Source organism: Boleophthalmus pectinirostris, unplaced genomic scaffold (genome assembly GCF_026225935.1).
Source record: "Boleophthalmus pectinirostris isolate CB_2022bp ecotype Guang Dong unplaced genomic scaffold, ASM2622593v1 HiC_scaffold_569, whole genome shotgun sequence".
NCBI classification, from domain to species: Eukaryota; Metazoa; Chordata; class Actinopteri; order Gobiiformes; family Gobiidae; genus Boleophthalmus; species Boleophthalmus pectinirostris.
Genome location: NW_026571435.1, coordinates 1 through 25,000, shown reverse-complemented (window position 1 = coordinate 25,000; position 25,000 = coordinate 1). Strand labels below are relative to the sequence as shown.

The 25,000-nt window shown below is 38.2% G+C and overlaps 4 protein-coding genes across 4 annotated transcripts; 2 read left to right on the top strand and 2 right to left on the bottom strand.

The window, feature by feature from the left end:
* Positions 1 to 318: 318 nt before the first annotated feature.
* LOC110165058 (unconventional myosin-XIX) lies at positions 319 to 4,426 on the top strand. The gene is made up of 11 exons (XM_055163193.1): positions 319 to 430; positions 511 to 687; positions 1,125 to 1,262; positions 1,779 to 1,886; positions 1,966 to 2,036; positions 2,118 to 2,194; positions 2,571 to 2,719; positions 2,805 to 2,934; positions 3,116 to 3,201; positions 3,280 to 3,603; positions 3,690 to 4,426. Exons 1-11 carry the CDS (start codon positions 404 to 406, stop codon positions 3,801 to 3,803), a joined length of 1,401 nt encoding a protein of 466 aa, XP_055019168.1. The 5' UTR covers positions 319 to 403; the 3' UTR covers positions 3,804 to 4,426.
* Positions 4,422 to 7,697, bottom strand: znhit3 (zinc finger, HIT-type containing 3). The gene is made up of 5 exons (XM_020930287.2): positions 6,577 to 7,697; positions 6,023 to 6,054; positions 5,826 to 5,894; positions 4,844 to 4,921; positions 4,422 to 4,718 (listed from the first exon to the last, which is right to left on the bottom strand). The coding sequence occupies exons 1-5, from the start codon at positions 6,642 to 6,644 to the stop codon at positions 4,537 to 4,539; spliced, it is 429 nt and encodes a 142-aa protein (XP_020785946.1). The 5' UTR covers positions 6,645 to 7,697; the 3' UTR covers positions 4,422 to 4,536.
* A 1,283-nt stretch (positions 7,698 to 8,980) lies between these two features.
* Positions 8,981 to 14,925, top strand: vkorc1l1 (vitamin K epoxide reductase complex, subunit 1-like 1). The gene is made up of 3 exons (XM_020930214.2): positions 8,981 to 9,220; positions 10,374 to 10,483; positions 11,673 to 14,925. Exons 1-3 carry the CDS (start codon positions 9,030 to 9,032, stop codon positions 11,897 to 11,899), a joined length of 528 nt encoding a protein of 175 aa, XP_020785873.1. The 5' UTR covers positions 8,981 to 9,029; the 3' UTR covers positions 11,900 to 14,925.
* A 716-nt stretch (positions 14,926 to 15,641) lies between these two features.
* On the bottom strand, positions 15,642 to 24,880 carry gusb (glucuronidase, beta). The gene is made up of 12 exons (XM_020930202.2): positions 24,611 to 24,880; positions 22,657 to 22,842; positions 22,176 to 22,357; positions 21,961 to 22,103; positions 21,187 to 21,374; positions 20,706 to 20,858; positions 20,122 to 20,300; positions 19,809 to 19,955; positions 18,364 to 18,448; positions 18,080 to 18,256; positions 17,511 to 17,646; positions 15,642 to 16,671 (listed from the first exon to the last, which is right to left on the bottom strand). The coding sequence occupies exons 1-12, from the start codon at positions 24,827 to 24,829 to the stop codon at positions 16,520 to 16,522; spliced, it is 1,947 nt and encodes a 648-aa protein (XP_020785861.1). The 5' UTR covers positions 24,830 to 24,880; the 3' UTR covers positions 15,642 to 16,519.
* Between the last annotated feature and the right edge of the window lie 120 nt (positions 24,881 to 25,000).

The window sequence follows — 25,000 nt, the reverse complement described above, 5'->3', positions numbered from 1 at the left end:
CCACATTTCTTATGTGGTTAAAGCTAACTGGAGCTAAAGCTAAAAGTTAGCATAGTCAGTTTTTTAGTTAGTTTTTGTTTAAAATCAAACGCCTGAATGGGACCATGAGCTGTATTGATCACAAGCTGCATACAAGTTGTTGTTTAAATTCATTTTGCATTTTTCCTTTGAGTTTTGAGACCGTCTAAAAACTTTTTTGGCTGTATATGGTGTCACTGTAGAGAGTGACTGTCCCCTCCCAGTGTGATGCCACTGAAAAACATCAATATGAGTTCTTTGTATATATATTGTGAATGTACTGTATACTTGATCACAGGAAGAATATGTATCGGAGGGACTGGAATGGTCTTTTGTAAAATACCAGGATAACCAGGGCTGTCTCGATCTCATTGAAGGTTCACCAATGAGTGTATTTTCTCTGCTTAACGAGGTGAGGGCTCATACTAATTTGATATGTTCTATTGCGATATAATGAACTTGTCTAAAATGCTTTCTGTTATTGTACTTTAGGAGAGCCGTCTTAACCGTGCTTCAGATGCCCAAATGTTTCGTGTTCGATTGGAGAACGAGCTTTCAGAAAATGGAAGCATCAGCTGGGACAGGTTCAGCAAAGAGCCACATTTCACTGTGGCCCACTACGCTGGCAAGGTGAACTACCAGATACAAGGCATGGTGGAGAAAAACAAGGTATGTGTGTTGTAGGACAGGGAGGGACAAAAATTTGTATCACAATAGAAAAAAATTCACATCTGACTAGACGCTTGAGGATAACAGAAATGAGACTTATGCGAATTGAGAATTTTTATCTAATTTGAAATCTGTACTGTGTGCACTATATAATGATATTCCTGACGTTATAATTAAGGCCGCTTAAAAGTGTCTTTTACAGTGTTTGTAGCCTTTGCAAAGCCAACACTGTCAATGATTTAAGTCTCTCTAGGGTTTAGCAGTAAAAATTAGCCATGATGTGATGATGTTCCTATCGGAACTCAGGGGAAGATCAGCTCCATAACATGCACAATTCTGTCCCAATATTCCAAATTTCATCCCCATGTATCAGTAACTACAAAGTCAAGCTGTAATCAGTTGACTAATCTTGATGACTGCTGCATCTTACATCACAGGACCCAGTGCCACCAGAGCTCATCGACATGCTTCAGAAATCCAACAACAGTTTGCTCCACCAGATTTTTGCTGAAGTTGAAGATGAGCAGCAAACTTCCAAAGGACTGAGTAAAGTGACTGTAGTCTCCAAGTTTAAGGTAAGAGCTGCCTCTTTGAGACCCTTGCCGAATGCAAAAAAGACAGTTTTGTTTTTTTTCACATGATTCTAACATGAGTATAACATTCATGAATGCCTATAGTTTGAAACTGAGTTGGAGGACACATCAGAAATATATGGTGGAATTTGCTGTGTAACTATCAGATTGCAGATCTGTTGACCTGGTTTAAGGTTAATATCTAATTACTGGGCCTATCCACATGAAACAAAAACTGGTATAAAGTTCTTAATCTGTTCTGTTAGCACAAAAGATTCTGCAACAAAAGTGAAATTACTTTTTTCAGAATAGCTTCAGATAGTGGTACCAGTTATATTCAACCCTAAATATGTTATTGTTGTCAGTTGAAAAGACTAATATGTTCAATCATATTTTCTATTTGTGTATTTCTTGCAAAAACAGTGAATCTCCTATAGAGTCATATAGCAGTTGCCCTCCATTTGAAATTATAACATAAATAAATTGTAGCTTATGACCCCAACCTATTCCTACTTGCAGAACTCTCTTGAAAGCCTCATGAGAATCTTGCACAGCACTACCCCTCACTACACTCGCTGCATTAAACCGAATCAGGACTGCAAGCCTTTGACATTCAAGAAGGAAGAAGTAGGTTTTGATTCTCCACAAACAAGAAGACATACTATTGTAGCAGGCACTGTAAAGAATATTTTTTTCAATTTGACAGGTGATAATGCAGCTAGAGGCATGTGGCATTGTAGAGACTATTCATATTAGTGCTGCTGGCTTTCCAGTAAGGTAAACATTGAAAAAAAAGTTTGTCTGTTAGATAATTTCAAAGTTTAATTTTTATTTATCATGTTGTGACTTCTTTCATAGAATTCCCTTTGAAAGCTTTACTCAGCGGTACAGTCTGCTTTTAAAACATTCAAAGTTAAAACCAGCTCAAACTCTTGGTAAGTCAAATGTGGACAAATTTCCAAATTATATTTGTCTTTTTCATCTACTGGCCTGTCTTCTCTTTCCTCCTCTTATACTAGTTCATCCTGTATTTCCTATTTTATTCAGGGTTTCTCTTTGGTGTAAAAAAATCTCTTAACATATGTGAAAGGTAAATGCAAGGCTGTTCAAGTTTGTTTTGCATGATGTTTATGTGTAACTCATCAATCAGTATATAATTTTAACATCTTTCACTTTTTCTTTCATGTGCATTATAAAACTTGCTTGATATGTAATTGTATGCTGTTTAAACATTTCATGCTTCATCTTCATAAATCTAGTTGTTTAATTGCTTTACTTTAATAATCTACCACTTTTCTGAATTTGTTTCAGACCTGGCAGGTGGGAACTTAAAGGAAGATGTAGAGAGGCTTCTTCATGTGATTTTGGATCAAGACGGTTTGTTGCACCAACTCAGAGGTGACAAACAGACGACTCTGGTGCATTGTGGGAAGACTAAAGTATTCCTGACCCAATCAATGGTCAGCCATGTTAAAGACCTGTGGTTGTAGCAGGACAGTTTACATCCAATGACCTTCCACTGACCTTTCTGTTTGTGTCTTTCAGCTTGATTTTCTGGAGGAACGGCGGAGGAGGGTCCTGTCTCAATGTGCCTTTACCGTTCAGTGCTGTTGGCTTCGGTATCAGCGCCGCAAACGCATTACCAGGCAACAGTCTGCCACTCTGATCCAAGCAGGTAAACCTTAATGCTCTGACCCCATTGTCTGGCCAAGAGGCTGCAGCTGCAAGTGCCCCTAATCTGTTTCTATCAGGGGTGACACAGTTGTCTGTCCAATATGAAACATTAATAAAGGACATGTAATTTTAAAATATTGTTTAGGTTAAAATATTTTTGTGTATGTTTTGTGTCTGCACAGTTGTGCGGTCCTGGCTAGTGAGGAGGCGAGTGGTTCAGTGGAACAGGGCTGCTGCTATTATCCAGAGGACATGGAGGAAGTGGAGGGTGAGTATTTGAGCATCTAATCTATGATCTGTTTACCAATATGTTTAAAATATTCTTACTCTGTTATTGTTGTCATAGGACCTACTGAAATCTCTGGCTGACTTAGAGCTGGATGATGCAGCGGATGTTGTGACTGAAGAATTACTTGAGCTAAACCCTCTCATTAGGGAGAGGGGCTCAGTCCACCTTTCCAGTATCTCAGAGCCAGTCACTGTGCGGGGGTGGCCCATGGGCCTGGCTCTGGCCTCAGCTTCGTCCATCACTGTGTCTTTCACCGCCACTGGATTTCATAAAATGGTGTCTCTCGTGGCCTCCCTCAAGCTACCGTCCAGAAGAGGGCAGTACATGGTGGAGACCAACCAGTGCAGTGAGGGACTGGCCTCCATCAGAGCTCAACCAAAGGTGAGACTTCAAATAAAAACTTGGATCATTGTTATTGTTTGTACTAAAATACAAAATAAAACATATTTTTATATGATCTTTTTTAGGGATCTACAAAGCTTCACTATCAGCGATCACCACTTCTTTATGCAGACAGACACCCAGATCTGCAAACTCACATGACAGGGTTCAATGAGATCCTGCTTGAAAAAACTTTGTAATTGTTTTTAGAGAACTTAGCCTGGTGCTGCGCTAAATGCAATCAACCTCTGACCAAAAAATTATTGTTGTAGATGTCAAATTTGCTTTTGTGCTGTTTAGAAAGGGAACAAGATGATGATGAACCTGAATTATATTTGTATTTAAACAAAAACTAATTCAGACATTTCAGAAGTGCCAAGGTCTTCCAATATTCTATTACATTTGCATTTACGTTTGTGCTTGGAGTAAGTAGACAATATAGTGAGAGATGAACGTATTAACTGCACATGTACAGCATATATTGCAATTTGCACATGTAATATTCACAGATATGTAATATTCAGTATAGTTTGCTGTAAACATGATGCATGGTTTTAAGTGTAAATTAGTATTTGTATTTTAAAGCTGACAGTCTTTTTGGAATGATCAAGTCAAAATATGTGTTAAGTTAAAGTATGTCACAGTGGTTGTGTCACAGTAATCCTCAGGAACACTAATAGCTACATTGACAAAAGTCATTGAGCATTTGTGGCAGTGTGAAATCTGCACAATAAGTCATGTTTAATCCATTTGTGGTACCAAAGACTTGAATTATATCATATCTTTAACAGAACAATTGAAATAAACAAAACATGCAATTAAATCTTCACATTGTATTTATATTTGCATGGTATTGCATATTTACAAAATTGCCAGTAATTTATGGCTCTTTACAAGTAAATAAAAAAAAAAAGTGTCCTAGTTTTACCATATTTACTCATCAAAGTTGTCATCTTGATTTACAATTTTCAAGCAGCAATCAGAGAATTCAACAAACAGGGGCTCCTGCATAGCAGCTTTCATTGCCTGGTCTTTGCTCTCAGCATTATCAATGGAGCGCAGCAACTGTCTTAGGTGAGGGTTACACAGAAGGTCCTGCAACTCTTTGGACTGATCTATGGAGAAAACAATACACACATTAAAACATCTGAACAGTAGTTAAATGTGTACTCCACTGACTCAACCTGGGTTTATTGAATATGTTGGTTTGTAAGAAAATATCATTAGACATTATCAATACCCAGCAACTGTAGTTGATCCATAGGTACTTTATCAATTATGTCATCTTCATGTAAAAGGTCATCAGCAGTCCATGGGTCTGTAAAATAAAGTAGTAAAAATAAACAAAGGTTCATTTTAGTGGTTGGCTGCTTTTGTGGATACCTGGCTCACAAACTGAGCAGATTTTGAAACTTTGGTTTTTGACCTTAGTTTTTAACATCATATGATGAGATTTTAATCAACTAGGAAGTGCAGCATGTGCAGTTCAAAGGACAAGCGGGACTGTTGCTTTTTATGAAATGAACTGTTTGTTTTTCCCATATCCATGGAGACCATGAAAGAGGCTAGCGAAGGAGACAGCTATGGACATTTGAGCTGCTACAGGTTTTTTTTACGCCACATGTGGCAGCAAATGTGGCAGAAGATCTTCAGAGGAAGTACTTTGATGGGATGAACACAAGGGACTGTTGGATTATGTGAAATAAACTCTTTTCCTCATTTCCAAGGAGATTGCGTAAGAGGCTAGCTAAGTAGCTAGCTATGGACATTTGAGATGCTACAGACTTTTTACATCATATGTTGCAACAAATATGGCAGAAGATCTTCCAGAGGAAACACTTTGAGGGAATGGACCATTTAATCACCAATCGAAAGACCAGGGCCTTTTCTGTTGTGTTCACCTGGTTCCCCTTGGACATTGCTGTGGTGCTGCAGGACACAGAAGGGGGGACACTTTTGGCTCTTCTTCTCCTCAAACTGCTCCGACACAGGAACTGCTGACCCTCCCTGACCAGTCCTCCTGTTAAACTGCACTGAGATCTTTGACTGGAACACAAGCGACTGAGAAGAGCAGTGGAAATGTTGCAGCAAAACTGCAACAGTTTACTTCATGAAAACTTGAATTCCCATCAGGATCAATAAAGTATCTCTCTCTCTCTCTCTCTCCTTCTCTCTGTCTCTCTGTCTCTCTTTGAGCCGAAGCACATTACAACAGACTGTACCTGCACTGATGGTGGCTGTGCTTCCAGGAACTGTGGGTGCAGGTGGTGAAGGAACAGGAAGGCAAGAATCTGCAAGTGAGAACATGTACTATTAAAGGATCCATTGTTCAAATTCAACTTCCATAACACAATTTGAAAGGTGCACATTCAACAGATATTCAAACATATTTACAAAGAACGCAATAAAATCGTGTTACCTTTATGTTTCTTGTAACAAACTAGGGAGCAGCTGCAAGAGAATAATAAAAAAAAAACATGTCAAAACATTTAAAGGTGCACTATGGAACTTTTCTAGTAAAAGGTTCACCACCTGCTTGTCTCCATGTTATTACTTAGCCAGGAATGCTCAACACACAGTGTGATTTTAAACTGGTCTATCTTGCATTCATTCAATTATGAGTGTCTTTTATTCCTAGAAATACATACATTCTTATTCTGAGCGCTCCGGTCCACAAACCTGACCTGTAACTTGGCCTGGTGGTGGTGTCATGCCAATACCATGCTACTCTGAATTATAAGCAATGTAATACCACACAAACGGAGACAAACCATGGATCTATAGTAACAACTTTTATTTTTATTACAGTTCTATGAGACAAACTTACAAATCTTTAAATACACAACGTGTACAGTTAAGATGCAGTAGATTAAGAACTGTGCGGCATCTGATCCATCTTATCCAAAACCTACGTCCATGATTAAAACTAGCATTGATTGTAACCGCAAACTCAAGTTAAGAAAATATACTTACTATCTTATCTTGCAGACTGGACATCTGTATTTAGGCGTTTGCTCGGTACATACACTGCAGAGTTGCATTTTCTTGATGTTTGGATTTTTCACGTGTTGCCTATGTTGTTGTGAACTTCCGGAACGTGTCGCTTCCGGGTTAGTAAGTGCACCTTCAAAATAAAAGTACGGGACATCGCTTAAAGAGGGACGATAAACGTTTTATTTACAGTACAGATTAAGAAAGACTTCTAAAATGTGCAATCAGGTAAATGTTACTGTTGCATATTCTATAATGACAATTTACTAACCTAAATATTATGATAAAGATTTGTATTAACTTAATCTATGTTTGAGTAATTACCATAGACTGTGTCAAGAAGATTATTGTCAATGATAATTATAGCATTACAGTGTTTAAGAACAGCAGACAGGCTAACACTTTAAATTAACTGGACTATAGTATAATAATAATAATCCTTTTATTACTAAATTCATAAAATTGATTGCAACGCAAACGTAAGACAACATATACCAAACTTTGGACATAAAATGGTATTATAAAACATAAGACAAAAATAAAATAAAAATAAATAAAAGCATGTTATTGCAGTAAAATAAAAATAAATATATATGTCTTTACTGTGAGATTTTGATAGCCCTGACTCATATGGTGGATGTTGCTTGTTTCCATGGAGATGTAATTGCTTTGCCTACAATGCAAAATGTATCTGTCTCTATGGTGAAAGTCCCTTAGCCTGGCTTTACAGTGTTACCTTCATTTGTGAGTTCTGAACTAAATGATTGAGTACAGACAGTACAGAAAAAAACAATTCATTAATGTATTTATTTATTTATTTAAACATGATAATAACTTTCCACTTTGTTCATTAAAATACAATATATCTCTTACATTCACAAATAGCTATATATTTATACACACTCACACATCAACTTCTACAGAGATCAACAAAAACTATTCCTGCGTCGCTGTAACAGAAGAGAACTAGGTCTTGTTACAGATACAGTACTGGAGAGCGTGTCCTGGGTGTGACTCCAAAATATTCTTGATGTTGCCACACTCCAGTCACTAGGTCAGGGAAAGGCATTTGGCTTGGTCAGTGTCTGAAATCCAACCTGTCTGCATCTGTGGAGGAGAATTTAACAGTCACAAAAACAATCATTACCTCAAAAAAGTCGTATTCATCAGAGAACCTATAATTACTATGTAGACCTATGTATAATCCACAGTTTATTCAGGGACAGATGTTTTTTGAGGGGTGTGGTGATTTAAGCCACACCTGTTTTATATACAGAACACAGTGTACTCTGGCAAAACATGTTTACATTTCACAAAAGTGCCATCCAAAGTGGTACAAAAATAGAGAAAGGGAACAATTGCATTTAATTGTTTTGAAGGTCAACTCTGCAATGTTTTTGTTCACCAAGACAAGCCTTCCAGCCTATGGGGGATGTGCATGTTTTCCATCACAGTTCTCCTATAAAATTACGTTCAAACAAACACCCAAAAATGTATTAGTTGTAGAAAACACCACGTTCTTACCTTCTTTGTCGTTAGGAGGATGAGCTCTTGGTTCGTCGACGCTTTATTTCACTATTGTGGTATTTCTCTGCAATTTTCCTCTCGTGGCCTGCGGGACAATGGCGGTTGGTGTTGAGCTCGATCTCTCTCTTGGTGCGTCCTTTACCTCCAGCGTGACACGGGTATTCGCGCAGGTTGTAGTAGTCGTATTGGTCATAGAAGGCCTCCTCAAAAGAAGCCAGTCTTTCGATGTCTGTTGCCATTTTGTGGAGAGGAGAATGCAGCAGCAAGATCTCTCTGTCAGCGAACCTAACAGCAAGTAAACAGATGATGTCACTGAGTGTTTTTATATGGGCGACCACGTGACCATGACTGCGCCACAGAGGAGGATAGATCCATGAGGAGATCCACAAGACCACATATATTACGAAAAATTTTAAATAAAAAATAAATACACATTCAGTTTTAGAGGGAGATGTCATAATTGTATGGAAATGCTGCATGGTTTGTAACTCTGCAAACCTAATTGTTTTATTTAAATTAGAATCCACAAGATATAGAGATGACAAAAACATTCTGTCTGCTACATGTCTGTTTTGTCTGCAGATCGTTTGTTTTGTTTTTGTCATGTCCATTCATAACTTAATTACCATTACTAATTGCCTATAGCCAATAAAATTGCTCCAGTCTCTGTGACCTTTTATCAGTTATCCCATTGATAGCTCTGTGTTCATATTGCCTATGCAGTCAAACTCCGGGAATTATCATGTAATAATTAAACCCAGTATATTTTAATGTTTTGTTTTACACTATCAGCAAACTGTGGCCCCGCCCTGATGCTGTGGTGCGTCTGACGCAGCTCCTTGTCCCTCCTCCGCCGCGCAGAGACAGCTCTGCGTCTGTGTGCGTGTCTCCACAGCTAGGCCAGAGAGATGGCGGCGCCCGTCCTGAGAGTGTCCACCCCTCGGTGGGAAAGAATAGCCAGGCTTCTCGTCTGCTTAATAGGGATCCTGCTGTCTCTATACGCCTTTCACGTGGAGAGGGAAAAGGCCCGTGATCCCAGTTACTCGGCGATGTGCGACCTGAGCAGCTCGGTCAGCTGCTCCAAAGTGTTCAGCTCAAGGTAATTTTGAATTGAGCAAAGAGCGCTCAATGAAGCGGCTGCTGCTTTGTGGCAAACAGGGAAGGGCTGCGCGCTCTCACTGTCTGATCACATTTACCTGTAGCCTGATAGCACTAATACAGCCAAACCTATGCCAACAAAGCCATTCTGCTTTGAATTACTCATGATTCTGGTGTTTGTCTTCTGGTTCAGTGTGTAAATGTAATGAGCACATCATTAGCTATGTAGCTTATCAAAGCTAACTTTGCTATCTTAGCTAATGTTTGATGCACATTGGATCTACTACTCAATTATACTGTGTCCAATAGGATCTACAGTAGAATTGTCTGAATACACTTTATCTCTAATCTTTGGCTTTGGACCCGTAAATTTGATTATTAAAGATAATTACAGAAGATTGATTATAAAAAAAAAAAAAAACTTGTCGAATTTTGACATGTTGAAAAAAAAAACGCAATATTTTGTGTGAGCAGTCACTTTGAGATATTTAGTTGTAGTTTACTATTGATTGTTTTCTTTTGCGAACAAAGTCTGCTACATATTGAATAGTATCTGTCATGCTCCTGTCATTAGCCTGGGCTAAAGTTGAAAGCTTGCAGTCGATAGTCTGGGGTTGTTCACACTATGCAGAGGCGGAGCACGGGCTTCTACAGTGCTCAGTAACTCTTGTAGAAGAAGATTGTACAATTTTGTGATATGTTTAATGGTATGATATGTGCTAGATAAACACTGAAAACCCAGAATCCAATAAGGGTCTAAACAGTATGGATAAATAGCAGGATTAGTTGGAGTCAGGTAGTTGCATTAATAACTGGGTTAACTCATACTGGAGACATGCACACTTTAAAGCCCCAATGAAGTTGCTAATCCTGCTCTGTTGTAGACATGTCACATCTAGGCTACCCCACCTATTTGTCTTCCTGTGCTACACCTGTAGCAAGAGGAATGTTCTGGCAAACTAATCTTAGTTCTGTTTTTAAATAGAGCATAAATTAATGTGTGCAGCAAATGTTAAATAAATATTATATATTCAGTGCCGCAGAAGTGGATGATACACTGGCTCTCTATTAAAAGATTTGTGCAATGTTCATTAGTTTCACCTTTGGCCCAATTGTCCCTTATGTCTGTATTAAATGTTGTTTTTATATTTCAGGTGGGGCCGTGGTTTTGGACTGTTGGGTTCCATTTTTGGAAACGATAGTGCACTGAACCAACCAAACAGTGTCTACGGGGTGGTCTTTTATGCTTTTCAGCTCTTACTAGGTAAGCTGTTATGTTTGCCTTCTCACGTGGTCGATGTAGTTCATGCTACCTTTAGAACATATAGTACAGTGATTCCCAAAATTTTAGTCTCACTCCCTATTAATGGAATCAGTGTTTGCTAAGTAATTATAAATATGTTTACAAGTACATTGCCTATTATTACTATAGTATTTTCTTATTTTGATAAAATGGACCCCATAATTATCCTACAGAAACATTCTTGTGGATGTAGAATGTACTACAAAAAAAATATTTCATATTCAAATACCATTCATTACCACTTCTCTTTTAAATCTGAAACCATTCATCAATTTCAGTGTCCCATTATTGAATATTATTTATAGCACTAAGCTTTGAGTCTGCAAGAGCAGCCTTAAAAAGAGCCTTCTGCTCTAAAACACAAAAATGCATTTTTTAGAAATACAGTCAATTCATGAGTCAAAGAAGTGTGTTTCACACATTTGTTTGTAATGCTTCAATTATGAGGGATTACAGCATTTGAACTGGCTACATGAGAGCATTCCTATTGCAATTGAATTCAGTACACGTTTTCTATTTATAGAGTCTCGCTGCCAGTGTGACATTGACGTTCTATACAGTCTCGGTGTATATTTGACAGTATATCCAGCATGTCTCCTCTGCCATGTCACTGGTCATGTCACTGGTCATGCCACTGGTCATGCTGTTCAGACATGTTGCCAGTAGGGCGGCCTGTGGGCTCGTCTGGCCACCTGGTGCTGGCACAGAACAAGTGGTCCTTTTAGCCACAGCAGTTAGTGCTCATTGACTAACACAATAGAGGCACAGTTAAGCCAAACTGCTACAGCGGGTCAAGATCTCCATATTAAAGAAAATGTCAGTTAGGGTCAAAACTGTCAAATGTTGCAATGTTTGTGGCAGCATGACTCCACAATCCTCTACACAAATCAGAGGCTTGCTGCCTTACTCAATGACAAAGGGCTGTTCATATTTAGTAATCTGAAAGTTCAAATCGTTGCTTTCACCGATTACTACACCTCATGTGACAAAGTATGACCCGTATAATGGTATTTCAGTCACGGTGAAGGGAGGGATCCTACAAAGGAGAACTGTCCGAGGCTCAGAGAATCGCAGACTCATCATTTTGCTTGTGTGTTTAAAAGCCTTTCACTTCTTTGCCTAAGCTTTACTGTGTGTTTCTTTGCTATAGGACTAACTGTGAGTGCAATGGCCGCCCTGTTTCTCATGACGACCTCCATCCTGTCGGTGATGGGCTCCCTCTACTTGGGCTACATCCTCTACTTTGTCCTAAAGGACTTCTGTGTCATCTGCATTACCACATACGCCCTGAACTTCATTCTCTTTATTCTCAACTATAAGCGACTAGTTTACTTGAATGAGGCCTGGAAGCAGCAGCTCCAGACGAAGCAGGACTAAGCTGTGGAAAAACGGCAAGAAAACATAACACAAAAATTGAGACAAAAAAGAAATGTGACCTCTGAACATTTGACTTGCCACCAGGAGACCTTGCTTCCAAATGTTTATTCTGCTGTGTGTTCAAACAAAAAATGAAGAAATTTAACTGGGCCTGACACCTCAATGTTGATTGCAAACGCTGAAGGATTACAAAGTTTAAGAATTCTGTCTTTTAAAATTCCTTTCCCATGGTTTAACGTTGTACTCTTGGACGGGATGGCTATGCAGCTGTGGGGGAATCATGTCAACCCGAGAAAAGCAGAGGCACATTAAAGGATCAATGGAGGATGGATCTCACTGAACAAAAGGATCACAAAATGGAAGAAAGTGGGATGTTGCGTTTAAAGGGGAGCACTTGAAATGCTAAAACTGCACAGTGGGTCTACATTAAAAGTAAGGAAGGATTGGCAGGTCCCTGATGTAGAGTTCAATCAGTTAAACAGTTTTGCAATTGTGTGGCAGGGTATGGGGGACAAAACCAATAACATTAAAAGTAGGCTTTTTCATGTTTACACTCATAATGAGGAGGACCACTAAACAACAATGTGATATATTGTCTTTAGATCATTTAGTTTTATTTTGCATTACTGTAAATAGCTAATGAGCAATATTCCAGCCTAGATTGTACTTTGTCTAGTTGGCACAGATGTTTAAAGGATTACAATCTGGACAAAAAATACTCAAGTCAATGGTAAGGCGAAAAAGCAACAGTACGTCTGTTAACCCGGTCAGGCAGTTCAAAAGTAGCGTAGACTTCAGCGTGGATGTTGATGGAGCCAGTGAATAGATTTCTGGTATCGTTTGGCCATGTGAAAACCATTCCTGACCACCTCACATGTGGGATCTAAGACTTATGTGCCTAAAGGAGTCAAAAACAGTTACTTTTTTATTTCAGAGATGCGGGTGAGGTGAGGGCATGTCATGTTAACACGTTTTATTCCTTTTTGTCTGAGGTTTAATTTTTTTGTCTTTGTAAATGACACTACCAGTAAAGTGTTCCCTCCTTCCTAGCAGAGTATATGAGGTAGCAAAGGCTGCTACACTGTGATTGTCTTCTAAACAGTGTCATGGTGGCAGGGGCATCTCCAATATTTATGTCTTGCTTATCTGGTTAGTCACTGTCAGAGCCTGCGTACATGTGATGGCAATTGAACAGTTACAGTGATCTTGTATGGCTGGAGTTCATTGTAGGAACAAAACTAATGCAGCATATAACAGTTAATAAAAAGGGTCTTAATAATATTCATACAATGGTATCCAGGTGGTTGTGATGAGATGATGTCATACTCCTAGATGAGGGGCAAGAAGCAGTTTTTCTAATAGATTACATTGTACTTCTACCATGGAATATCCAATAGGTAAATACACAAATGTTGAAGGAGATCATCTCTACTAGTAACGTGACCCTAGTACTTGCTAATAACAAAATATAATAATTTTAACAAAATCCATTTTGGCTGACCCCGATCTGTATTAAACATTACATTATAGAATGATCTTATCTGAAACCCAGCAATAGCAATGCCAGAAGCCAACAGTATTTAAAATATTTGGTGCAAATTGCATAATAAAGTTTTACTCTATCAGATATATGGTTTAGTTATTGGACAGCCCCTGAGTCTCACGTAAACTGCACCCAATGTGGTTCAGAACAGTGCAGACATGTCACCTCTTGTCACAATACCCATAACTCTTCTTACAGAAGAGTTCTGTTTTTTGCATATTGTTGGTGAATAGCTTCCTTTAATTACTAGTAAATGTATAGAAACTGACTGTATGACCACTGTTGTTGCCATTTACTATGAACCTGAATATTATAATACAAAGACAGACCATTTCTGTATATCTTTGGTCCAACATTGAGAATATGACCTCAACTTGTTTTATCTTAAAGCAATATTTGCAAATATGCTGCTACATGAGTGAACCCTGACCAAAAAGTACTGCAGCTCACTCCAAGGCTAAAGCAACTGAATCTGTACCACAATATATAGAACCTGGTCAATTAACACATGGTATTTATGTGATTGTATTTGTATGATGATTTGGGGGTTGCATTATGTTTTGGCTCTTCCTAAAACGGTTTAGCTGGTCAAGCATTACAATAAGACTGTGTTTTTGTGTTTTCCTAAAGAAAACAGGTCATCTGTAGACTTGTCTAAACTAGTCTAGAAGATGATGGGACCTTCTGTTTTTTGTCTGTTCTACCACCTCACATGTGTGCAGGAGATGAAGTCTGAAGGTTCAAACTGGTACAAAAATCATTTATGTCTAAATATATGTTAAAATACTGAGCACTGGAGCTTCTTTAACATCTGTCAGACCCTGAGGTATAACTGCCATGTTAACTGCATCACCAATGCCAACAAAAGTGCCTTCTGTGGGATCACTAGGCCTTGAGCCAAAGACGAGCAACAGAGCCTTGTAAAATAATGAATGGTTACTGCAATAGGCCCATTGCCTTCTCAAAATTTACTGATGAATTTGTCATTCCCAACAAGTCAATAAGTGATATTAATGTACAACCAGTCCAAAAATTGCCAGATGCCCTGTCAAATAAGGCTGTTTTCCACATTGTAAACTTTTTTTTTTGTCTAGCTAGGACATGTTTGTTAGCAAAGATACACTCTGTACCAGTTTCAAGATTGTAATGTTCTTTTTCATCATTAATTATGCCCTTTAGCTGTATAGACTGTTAATGTTGGGTTATTTTAGTTAAAAAAAAAAACAAGAGTTTGGGGGGCTTGGAATCCATGTGTCAGCATAGACCATTAATTAAATTTCTTTGTGGAGAAAACTTGGTTTGCTTCTGTATTGCCAAATATGTTTTAAAATGCTGTATTTTCTTAAACGGAAAAGTGTTACTGGAACTAAAAGAGGGGACAACAAGGAAAGCAGCTCTAATCAACTGAAACAGTAAAGAGGTGGCATTTTTAATTGTCATTGTCACATGGAAATAACCTACCATTAAAACATTCCCTCTGAAACAGCCTTCACTTTTTTTTCTCAAATCCTGATTCCTGCTAAATGAAAAATCTATACAGTGCATATGTGGCTCAGTAATGTGAACATTCAAAGCATGTTTAAGATTACAGACTTGAGGCAAGAAATAGTCAATAATTAGAGCCCTGAGGGGCGTGAGCAGTTCTTCAGACCTAAAAGAACTGTGTTGCAAAGTTGCAAATAAAACCTATGGCTGACTGGCTGAACTAGGCAAGCAAGGAAACGCTGCTCAAACATTTAAGACTAAACTACATTTTTCATTTCAATTAAAATGTATCAAGATTTACAATGCAAAGATAAAATTGTCTGTATTCTTTATTTTTAGACATAATATGAATGAGTGTATGCACAAAGGTCAATCGTGTGATGAGACCAAAAGTCAAGGAACTGATAAAAGGAATGAGACTGCAATTACTCATCTATTCACTCATGTCCAGTTGTCCACCAAGATCAGCCTTACGCAATGTAGACTAAAGTTTGCATGTTTCTTCCTGGGTCTGAGCGGGATTCTTTTAGGCAGCTTTTCCCCATAAAACCTAAAACATGCACAATAAGTAAAATCTTCACGTTAAGGTAGTCCTGACCAAGTCTAGCTCAAGATCTGGATATGTTAATTAAGGATGAGTCAAATGTAGAGGACAAATTTCTCAATGGGGCAATAAAATATACCTTAATCCTTAAATATTAGACAAACAACCCATTATAACATATTGACCATTTATTCTTAAAAGTAATTTCTCATTTGCTTGCATATAAAAATAGGTTTGTATTCGCAATAATACAAACTTTAGTGCATAGACCACACAAATTATAAAATTAAACTGTAATGTAAAACAGGAATGCTCTTTTGGAAGCCATGAGATAATGACATCTTAGTCTGATAACCTGATACAGTAAAAATATTTATTACAGCCAACTACCTCACGCACAGTATCTCTATGCAGATTTGAAGTAGGAAAATGAGCACTTGATAAGGCATTTGTGTGCTGCTGCAGAAGTGCCTCACAACCAGTGGTGGATGAAGTACTCCGTTTTGTTACTTAAGTGAAAGTACAGACACAAAGATAAAAAGTTACTCAAGTAGAAGTATCACAGGAAAAAATCTATTTAAGTAAAAGTATTAAAAGTCACTGTTTGAAAATGTACTTTGAGGAAAAAAGTAAGTTTCGCAGAGACTTTTAGAATAATTAAAGGATGAAATACAGTGATTTTGAAAAATAATTTTGCAGATTTTAAGTGATTCAAGTGATTTCCTATTTTTTGTAGTTGCTTTTGTGTATTTGGTTTGCTCATAATTGGGACAGAAATTCAAATTAAATCTACTAAAAAAAAAAGTCTCCACCATTTCAGCAGGTCTCATACTCTAAAGAAAAGTACTTTTTACTTCAGTCTAGACCTAAAATGTAGTGGGGTACGAAGTACAGATACCTGCTCTTAAAAGTAACACAGTAAACAAGTACAGATATGTAACACTTGTACTTAAGTATTGTACTTCTCACAACCATAAAACACCGGCAGCATTGCTCTGGGCTCAGTACATGCAAATCTCATCACAGGTCTGATCTTGATCTGATCTGATCAAAGGGAGCATGGGTATCTGGTCCATGGAGGCAACTTTCTTGTTCCATTTGCCAAACTCCAGTATCTCTCCCTCAGGAGGAAAGCTGCAGATTTAGGCTGTCTCTGTCGTGTGAAGATCCCCTTTTTATTCCCCACCACTCGAGTGATGCCTGCAAACAAAAATATGATAATTATGAGTCTGTCTCGAGGTTGTACTGATTATGAACGCATTCATTTAAAGGGTCTATATTATACTTTTTTCTGATCTATGCTGTAATGTTGGTTCCTCTTAAAAAAACATAGCTGTGTTCCGTTTCATTCACACACACATGTTTAACACACAAACCCTGCATATTTAGACTAGATTTCTCTGTTCCACCTTGTGATGTCATGGTAAAACAGGAAGTGCTCCATGGTGCACTTTAAACTCCATACACCTTCACTAAAATCATCCAAATGATGATCACTATATGACATCACAAGGTGGAACAGAGCATTCTGAACATTTTAACATGGCTAAAAGCTCAAAAGTCAATTTTACATAATATGAGACCTGAAAAGTACACAAGGTACATTTTTTGATGGAGCGTCTGACATATTGCAAACATCCCTGGTCATCCCCCAGATCCACATACAGAAGTTTGGTGATCGTTCTTTTGCTGCTGTTGGTCCAAAGCTCTGGAGCGTCTTCCCAACCCAGCTCTGATCTGTCACTGAGCTAACCTCTTCAATGCTCAGTTTAAGACACACTTATTTAGGCGAGCCCTTGACACATAGTTCTGGTGTGCCTAACACTCTTGGTATTTTAATTACTTCTTATTGTTTATTTACTTTTATTTGTATTGTATGCCTGGAAGGAGCATATATATAAATAAACTGCCATACTTTGATTCTGGAAGATTCTGGAAAGCAATAACATGAAGACAAGCAGGTGACGAACCCCCCCACTAGAAAAGTTCCAAAGTGCACCTTTAAAGTTGAAATAATTTTGAGGTGCTGTCAGTGGTACCTTGAGCAGTCATGAAATCTGCAAAGTTCCAGATGAGTTCTCCGATCACATACTGTTTCCTCTTCTCATCAAACACCTTGTGGTAACGCTGCAGTACGTCCCTCTGGTATTCCTCCGTAAACATCATGGGAGGATCCTGAGAAAATGAAATTATATAACACTATTAGGATACATTAAAATCATTACTGTGTAGAGATGGGGAGTATGGGGAATATGTTAACAATATTCATTTATTCTAAATTATTTAGCTCCTTTCTCATTTTTGTGTTTCCCTTGAAAATACCAAATTTTGTGCACCCATTTAACACTCTTGGCATTTTAATTACTGCTTATTTAAGGTTTTGTCCTTCCAATTAAATCAGTGTGTAATTATAACAGTTATTCTTACACTTACTCTTATTTGAGCAGGGGTTTTAGTAGTTTAACATTTTTGCTCTTCTTGGATTACTACTTCGTACTTCTATTTGAGTAATATTTTGACGCAACGTTACTCTTACGTGAAAATGTTATATGCATTTTTGGCTACTCCTTCCACCTCTGTGGCCTTATAAATTACAACATTCTCTTACACTGTGAACTCCTGGGACTGCGTCTGCTCCATATTCACTTTGGATGATGGGCTTCTTGTATTTCCCATACCAGTTTTCAAACTGTGTGCTGAGTTGGATGGGGATCACCTCCATATGGCCTGGATCATGGTACCAGGAGAAGTAACTGTTTACACAGATGACGTCTACGTACGGGGCCTAAACACAACACAAAACATTTATTAGATGTGAAATACCCCATGACTAAAGTCAGCTGAATATAGAGAAGTCTAATGTAGTACTGAATTTGACTAAATCAAACTCACCCCTTTGTCTCTGGCATAGTTACTGTCAGTGATGAAAGTAACAGGGCGGGTGGGGTCCAGCATTTTGGTGTGCTTTATTAATGTGCTATAAACAGGAAAAATAGAGTACCTTTTAAATTCAGTAATTGAAATTAAAATTTACACAATGTAATTTTTGGTGGCTGGTCCACCACCAGCTTTTCTCCATGGACATGTCATTGCTTTGCAAAAACTGAAAATTTGCATTGGTGCTTTCATTGATGAGGCTGTAATTTGAAGACGTTTGAATAAATATGAGGCAGTTTGTGGAAGTTTGTGTTATGTTTGTATGTATATTTGTAGTAAGAACTGTTTGTTTATCAAAGTATTTTTGCACTCAAAACACTGAAAAAATTAAATGCAAGATATAATGCCATACTGTAGAACATTCCAAAAAAGCAATGACATCTTGTTGGAAACAAGCTGGTGGTCGACTTCTAACTAGAAAAATTACATAGTGAATCTTAAAAAAAAAAAAAAAGGAGCTTGTCATTGTTTATGGTTTGTAGCTTCCAGTTACATGTAATATTTTGAGGTCTTTTCCCCCCATTCAAAACATATATTTTGTTTTAAATTGTTAATTGCTATGGCAACAGTCATTCTGGAGCCCATGGATAGGTCAAATGCCTTTTCCCATCTCTACTCCTATGCGAACAGGACACATTAAAAAAAAAGAAGTACAAATTAATTTGCATTCTCAGGAATTAAACTAGGGCTGTTAACTGGGAGATGGGCATGTCCTGCCACTGTAGTGTTTGTGTTCAGGCAGATACATGGGACTACTCTGACTACATTCCTCAAACGTGAGTACAGGGAAAGGCCTTTGTCAACACTCTCTACAACACTTAACACATAACGCTTTTGAACAATACTTTGAATAGTTGTCAAGCTTTCAATCAGACTTAAATCCAAGAGGATTTAAAGACAGTCAAATGTGACGTGTCTGCTAACTGGTGGCTCTACTCTGTCTGAAGCTCTGTTACTCAAGTTAGACATTAATCTGAGCTTTATTTTAACACAATCAGCCCAGAACGAGCTGACATAGTTGGCGCTACAAAAGGTGAAATGAATTGTGCGCTTAAAAAGTCTCTCACGTATAAAATTACACTCACATGCTGGCTTTTTGCAGTTAGTCATACTCACCTTTTTTGTTGAAAATCAAACACCTAAACAGAACCATGAACGTTTGTATTAATCGCAGGCTTCTGAAGTTTTTAAATCCATTTTGTATTTTTTCCTTGATTTTTCATAGTATCTTAAAATGTTTTGGTAATTATTGCTAATGTCTGCACTGTGTCACCATGGTAACTGATGAACATTACACCATAAAAATACTGTACATAGAAATTCACCCCCAGCATGATGTCACTGCAAAGTATCTGTGCCAAGGTTAGTTCAGAAACAGTCATGGAGGAAGTTAGACTCACCTAAAATAATAGTCAGCAGGAGGCATCTCAGCAGCCGGCTCATTGGCCACAGACCACATCACCACAGATGGGTGGTTTTTGTCTCGACGCACAAATTCATCCATAACAGAAAGGTGATGGGCTAGAGAGGCATTCCCAAAACTTCGGCTAGACCACAGGAAAAGCAAGTTTTATTTTTAGAGCATGATTTGTACACAAAGTAATTCAAAGTGCAGGACAAGAAAATGCATTAAAAACACATAACAAATAAAAATGCAAATGCAGATAAAATGAAATAAAAATAGTACAATGGCAAATGTTTATATTTATTTACATGTCTTTAATGCCAACTCCTGGACACTCGTCTATGACCACGATGCCATGACGGTCACACATCTGCATGATCTCCTCCGCGTACGGGTAGTGACTGGTGCGGAATGAATTGGCTCCTAACCACTTTATTAAATTAAAGTCTTTGACAATCAGGGGCCAGTCCAAGCCTTTGCCTCTAATCTGCAACATCAAGTATGGATTAGTGTGCACTTGTTAAAGCACTAAGTGCACTAAGTATCTATTCGGGTGTGGGTCTGTTACCTACTGGTCTCCATAGAGATTTTATTGCTTTGCCCAGGTATGGCGGATTTATTTCATTACACATTTTTATTGCTAAAAATAAAATACAATCTGACTGTAAACAGGGTTGCTTTTCCACATATGTGACCTGTAACTTGGCCTGGTTGCATCACCTGCTTGTCTCCATAGATTAGTTTCTAGGCAAAGTAATAACATCTCCATGGCAATAAACAGGAGGTGAACCCTCTACCAGAAACATTACATATTACACCTTTAAATGTTCTTGCGCGATCTCAATAGACTAAATTTAGAAAAGAAAGTATGTCTCCCTCTAGTGGTACTTACATCAGAGTCCTCGTGCTTGTTAACTCCATGGAAGTAAAAAGGCTTGTTGTTTATAAGGAACTGTGTAGTGGTGACATTCACAGTGCGAATACCCACAGGTAATGCATACACATCCTCAAATGTAAACCGTCCATCTGATGCAGACATTTGAACCTAGGTAAAAAGAGAACCGAGGTAAAAAGACAATTTAACAACATTTACAAATGCACAAGAGCATCCAAAAATGTGCAATCAAATTTCAAACAAAGCACTAGGGGTGGGCAGTATGTCAGAAAATATTATCATGAGTCATGTAGACTTAATATTCTTTTCACTATGCTTGGTTAATTCAATAATACAGTCATCATGCTGGTTTGAACCTAAGCATTAAATAGGGATAGGATCTTTCGTTATCAACAAAATTGCTTTTCATGAATAGCTCGCAACTAGATTTTTATCACAATTTCACCTAGCCCTATTAATAAGGACATTTTTCTTTTACCTCCATAGAGTAAAGGTATCCTGAATTATCATGCATCAGGTACGGCCACCACAGCTTGACATCAGCCACTTTGAGCAGTCCAGATGGCCCATTGGACGTGGCGACGCAGTGACCGTCTTTGTCCATCAGAGTGACCTTCAGTTTAGCTGAGGATGCGCCCTTCACAGACACCTCGTATTTAACTAAACCTGCACAAAAGAGGCAACAGTGTCTAAAAAAATAACATAAATAAGATGAGGAAATTTATTATTTTGCAGATGTATGCAAGATGTAAAAATATCAGGCAAATGTTGACTGTAAATTGAGATCTTTGAAGTAGTTACAAAAGTTTAGTGCATGATATTTTGAATATATTCAATCATAACTCTAGATCAAACAAATGAACTCAAATCACAAGTAAAACCACCAGGACAATGCCTGATCTCCTCTAACCTCTGAAGCTAAGCAGGGTTGGTCCTGGTTTGTACTAGGATGGGAGACCGCTCTGAATACCAGGTGCCCTAGTGTAGTGGCTATGGCACAGTGGTTAGAGCATTTTCCCTTTCAGACCAGTATATACTGTTGTTGGGTCCTTGGGCAAGACACTTATATCCCGTCTTATATCCAGTGTACACCAGTGTATGAATGTGAGCAAATGCAGGACAACAGATAGAAATTAGCTCATGTCTACAATTCATTGTGTTTAAAACATGTATATCATCACGTATTATATTATATTAACATGCGCTGTCCCAACAAAAACAACAACAAAAAACAGACATTCAATGTAATTACCGGTGCTGTCAGCAAAGTCTGTAATCACAGTGATGTCATCAATATAAACCTTCGGTGTAGTGTAGAGCAGCACAGGACGATGAATTCCAGCATAGTTAAAGAAATCAAAGAAGATGTTTTGAACAAAATAGCCGGCAGGATATCTGTTTAAGGGATCAGTTAATAAAATAACATTAAATACATATTTAACTGTCTTAAATATTTCTTTAACTTACTTAGTGTGGTCATCCAGGTGGGTGATTGTTCCTGGAGGAAGAGTTGTTAGTGTGAGTGTATTATTCACAGCGATGGTGATCCTGCAGGTCACAGTTGGATCCTTTCTGATTACATTCCCAATATCAGCCTCAAAGGGAAGATGGCCGCCTTCATGCTCCACAACCTGAACTCCATTCACCCACTGCAAAATAATATAAGAATACTGTACAACCCAATCTGAACTATAAACCAATTCATGAAACTCATGAATTTCAGAGAGAGGTCTAAAATACATGTAAAACTAGATTTTTAAAAATAAAACAGCAGCATATTTTGTTGCATTTCCATTCTTTTTATCTAAATAATTGCAGGCATTTCATTTTAATGATTGTGCAAACTTCCTTTGTGATTTAGGTTTCGACATATTGTGCAACACTACAAGGATACAAGGATCTCTATAATAGAATGAGGCTGGACAAGTGTAGTGTAAATGATACTCACCACAACTGAATAATAATGAGCACTTCCAACACGGAGCACCACTCGTGTTCCTTCATCTTGGACCCAGCGGGAGGGCACCACCACCTCTCGCTCGTACCACACCCACCCTATGAAGTCTCTCAGCTTGGCATCCTGGGTTATGTCATTGTAGCTGGCAGGAACTGGCATTTCAAGGACAGGACCAGTCTACACAGAATATAAAAAACAAAACAAAATCCAAACTCAAAGAGGCTGTGCAGCTCCACTGTCTGAAAAAGGGCCTTTCATTATGCAGTCTCTTCTACTAAGGTGAGTACAAAATCTCTTTGGAGTGTCCTTGTACTGAAGTAATTTTATAAACCCATCTGGACCATATTGCTTTTTCTCTCTCTCACTCTCAGACTGATAATATACATTATACACCAGCATGTGTTTGGTGTTTTTGTTCTTAAAGATCTGTAGTAGATTTTGTGGTCAATTTTGTTAAATTCACTTATTTGAAATGCCCTTTGGTCTTAAAGCTACTATCTGTGAGTTTTTTTTTTTTTTTTAATAATAGATGGAGAATATGAAACCTGTTTTCCCTCCTCTCACCTTGCCTTTGTTCAGACTCACCTGTGCTCTCTGGTCTTCCTCTGTCAGGACAAAACTGACACACTGTCAAATTGCAGTAATGTAGATAGCATCTAGTGATGATATGTTAGAATACAACAGTGCCAGGCTAATCTCATTACAAAATATAGCTGCAAGAATCAACATGCCAAATTTCATAGCCTTTATTCCAAGGCATTCTACGGGATCCCCCAAAAAAGAGCATTTTTGACTAAATTCAACATGGCTGCCAAATGCAGATGGTTGCATGATAAACTTTTTATGACACATGTCACTGAGTCACATAGCATCAGCAGGCAAAAAAAAATAAAAAAAATAAATCCAAACAGATCAAGAGATATCACTTAAAACACTTTTTTTGCTAATTATAGCGCCCCCTAGAGGTCAAAGGTCACCAAATTTTTTGAGGTATCAAATCTGGTGTCAATATGTCAAAGCGTTTCTGCAATCCAATTACTTACAATCTTTTCAAGGGGTACCATCATTTTTGTCGAGGCCAGTTTCATTCGTTTTTTTTTTTTTTTTTTTATTATACTGAACAACAATTCAAAAACAATGGCTGACTTTCATTGGTTATTTTTCAGGAAATTTGTCTTCATTATTGTTTTTCTCCATTTCACATAATTTCAGTGACCAGCTAGCAGCCGAAACATGTCAACAAGATAAACATACTTTATTGTATTGTCTTTAAAAAGTACCAAGAAGTTAAAATACTTTTAGTTTCACATGCAAAAATGTTATGATCTAAAGTTAAAGGTGCATTGTGTAACTTTTCTAGTGCAGAGACATCAAATGCTTTTCTCCATGAAGATGTCATTGCACTGTCTGGAATGTTTCACAATCTGGCATTAAACATTTCTATCTTCAAGGAGACCAAACAGAGTTACAGGTCAGATCTGTGCGAGACAACCCTGCTCAGTGTCAGAATGCCTGTTTTTCTAGGTATTTCTGAGCTGAAATAAAACCACTTGTAATTGAATAAATGTAAGGTAGAGCTGTTCAATGTCATATTAAAGAGCAATGGCGTATCCATAGAAACAAGCAGGTGACGGACCCCCAAGCAAAAAGTTGTGCATCTTTAATATGAGACAGGCCATCACCAAGTCTGTTATGCCTAGCAGAGTTCTCCATAAGTAAAAGCATAACACATTTATTATAATTGCCATTGCACAATAGAAGGCCAAAGGAAGTTGGTTTCATGACTACAGCAAAACCAGGTTAAATACATTGAGCAACTCAGCGCCTTATCTGCAAGGGAGCACTGAGCGTTCATATTTTGACGTTTTAACCAATACACTTTCGTTCTTATTTCAACAACAACATCAAGTCAAAAGCTAAACAAACAGAGACACGCGCTACTCACAGTTGCCAGTGGACTTTTGTACCATGCCCTGTCAAAGCCCTCGTTCCTACTGGGAGACATATCCGCTCTGAAGCTCCACAATCCGGTCAGCTGTTTCACCTCTCTGGAGGGGGTCTCCCGGGGGTACAGCATGCCCCCGGACCCCTGCAGACAAGCCACATCCAACAATGCGCAAAAATACCAAACGCCGAGCCAGCCGGACCATCTGCGCGCCGCCATGGTGAAGTTACAGCCCGACGCACGCAGACGCTTCTGTATTTCCGCGGTCCCGTGCTCCATAGTCACGTGAACAAATGTATAGTCACGTGGCCAAGACCATTTATGTATTAAAGAGTATTTCTTTACTGTTCTTTGCCGATAAAGGCAATATGGCGCTGTGGAAGTGGGCTG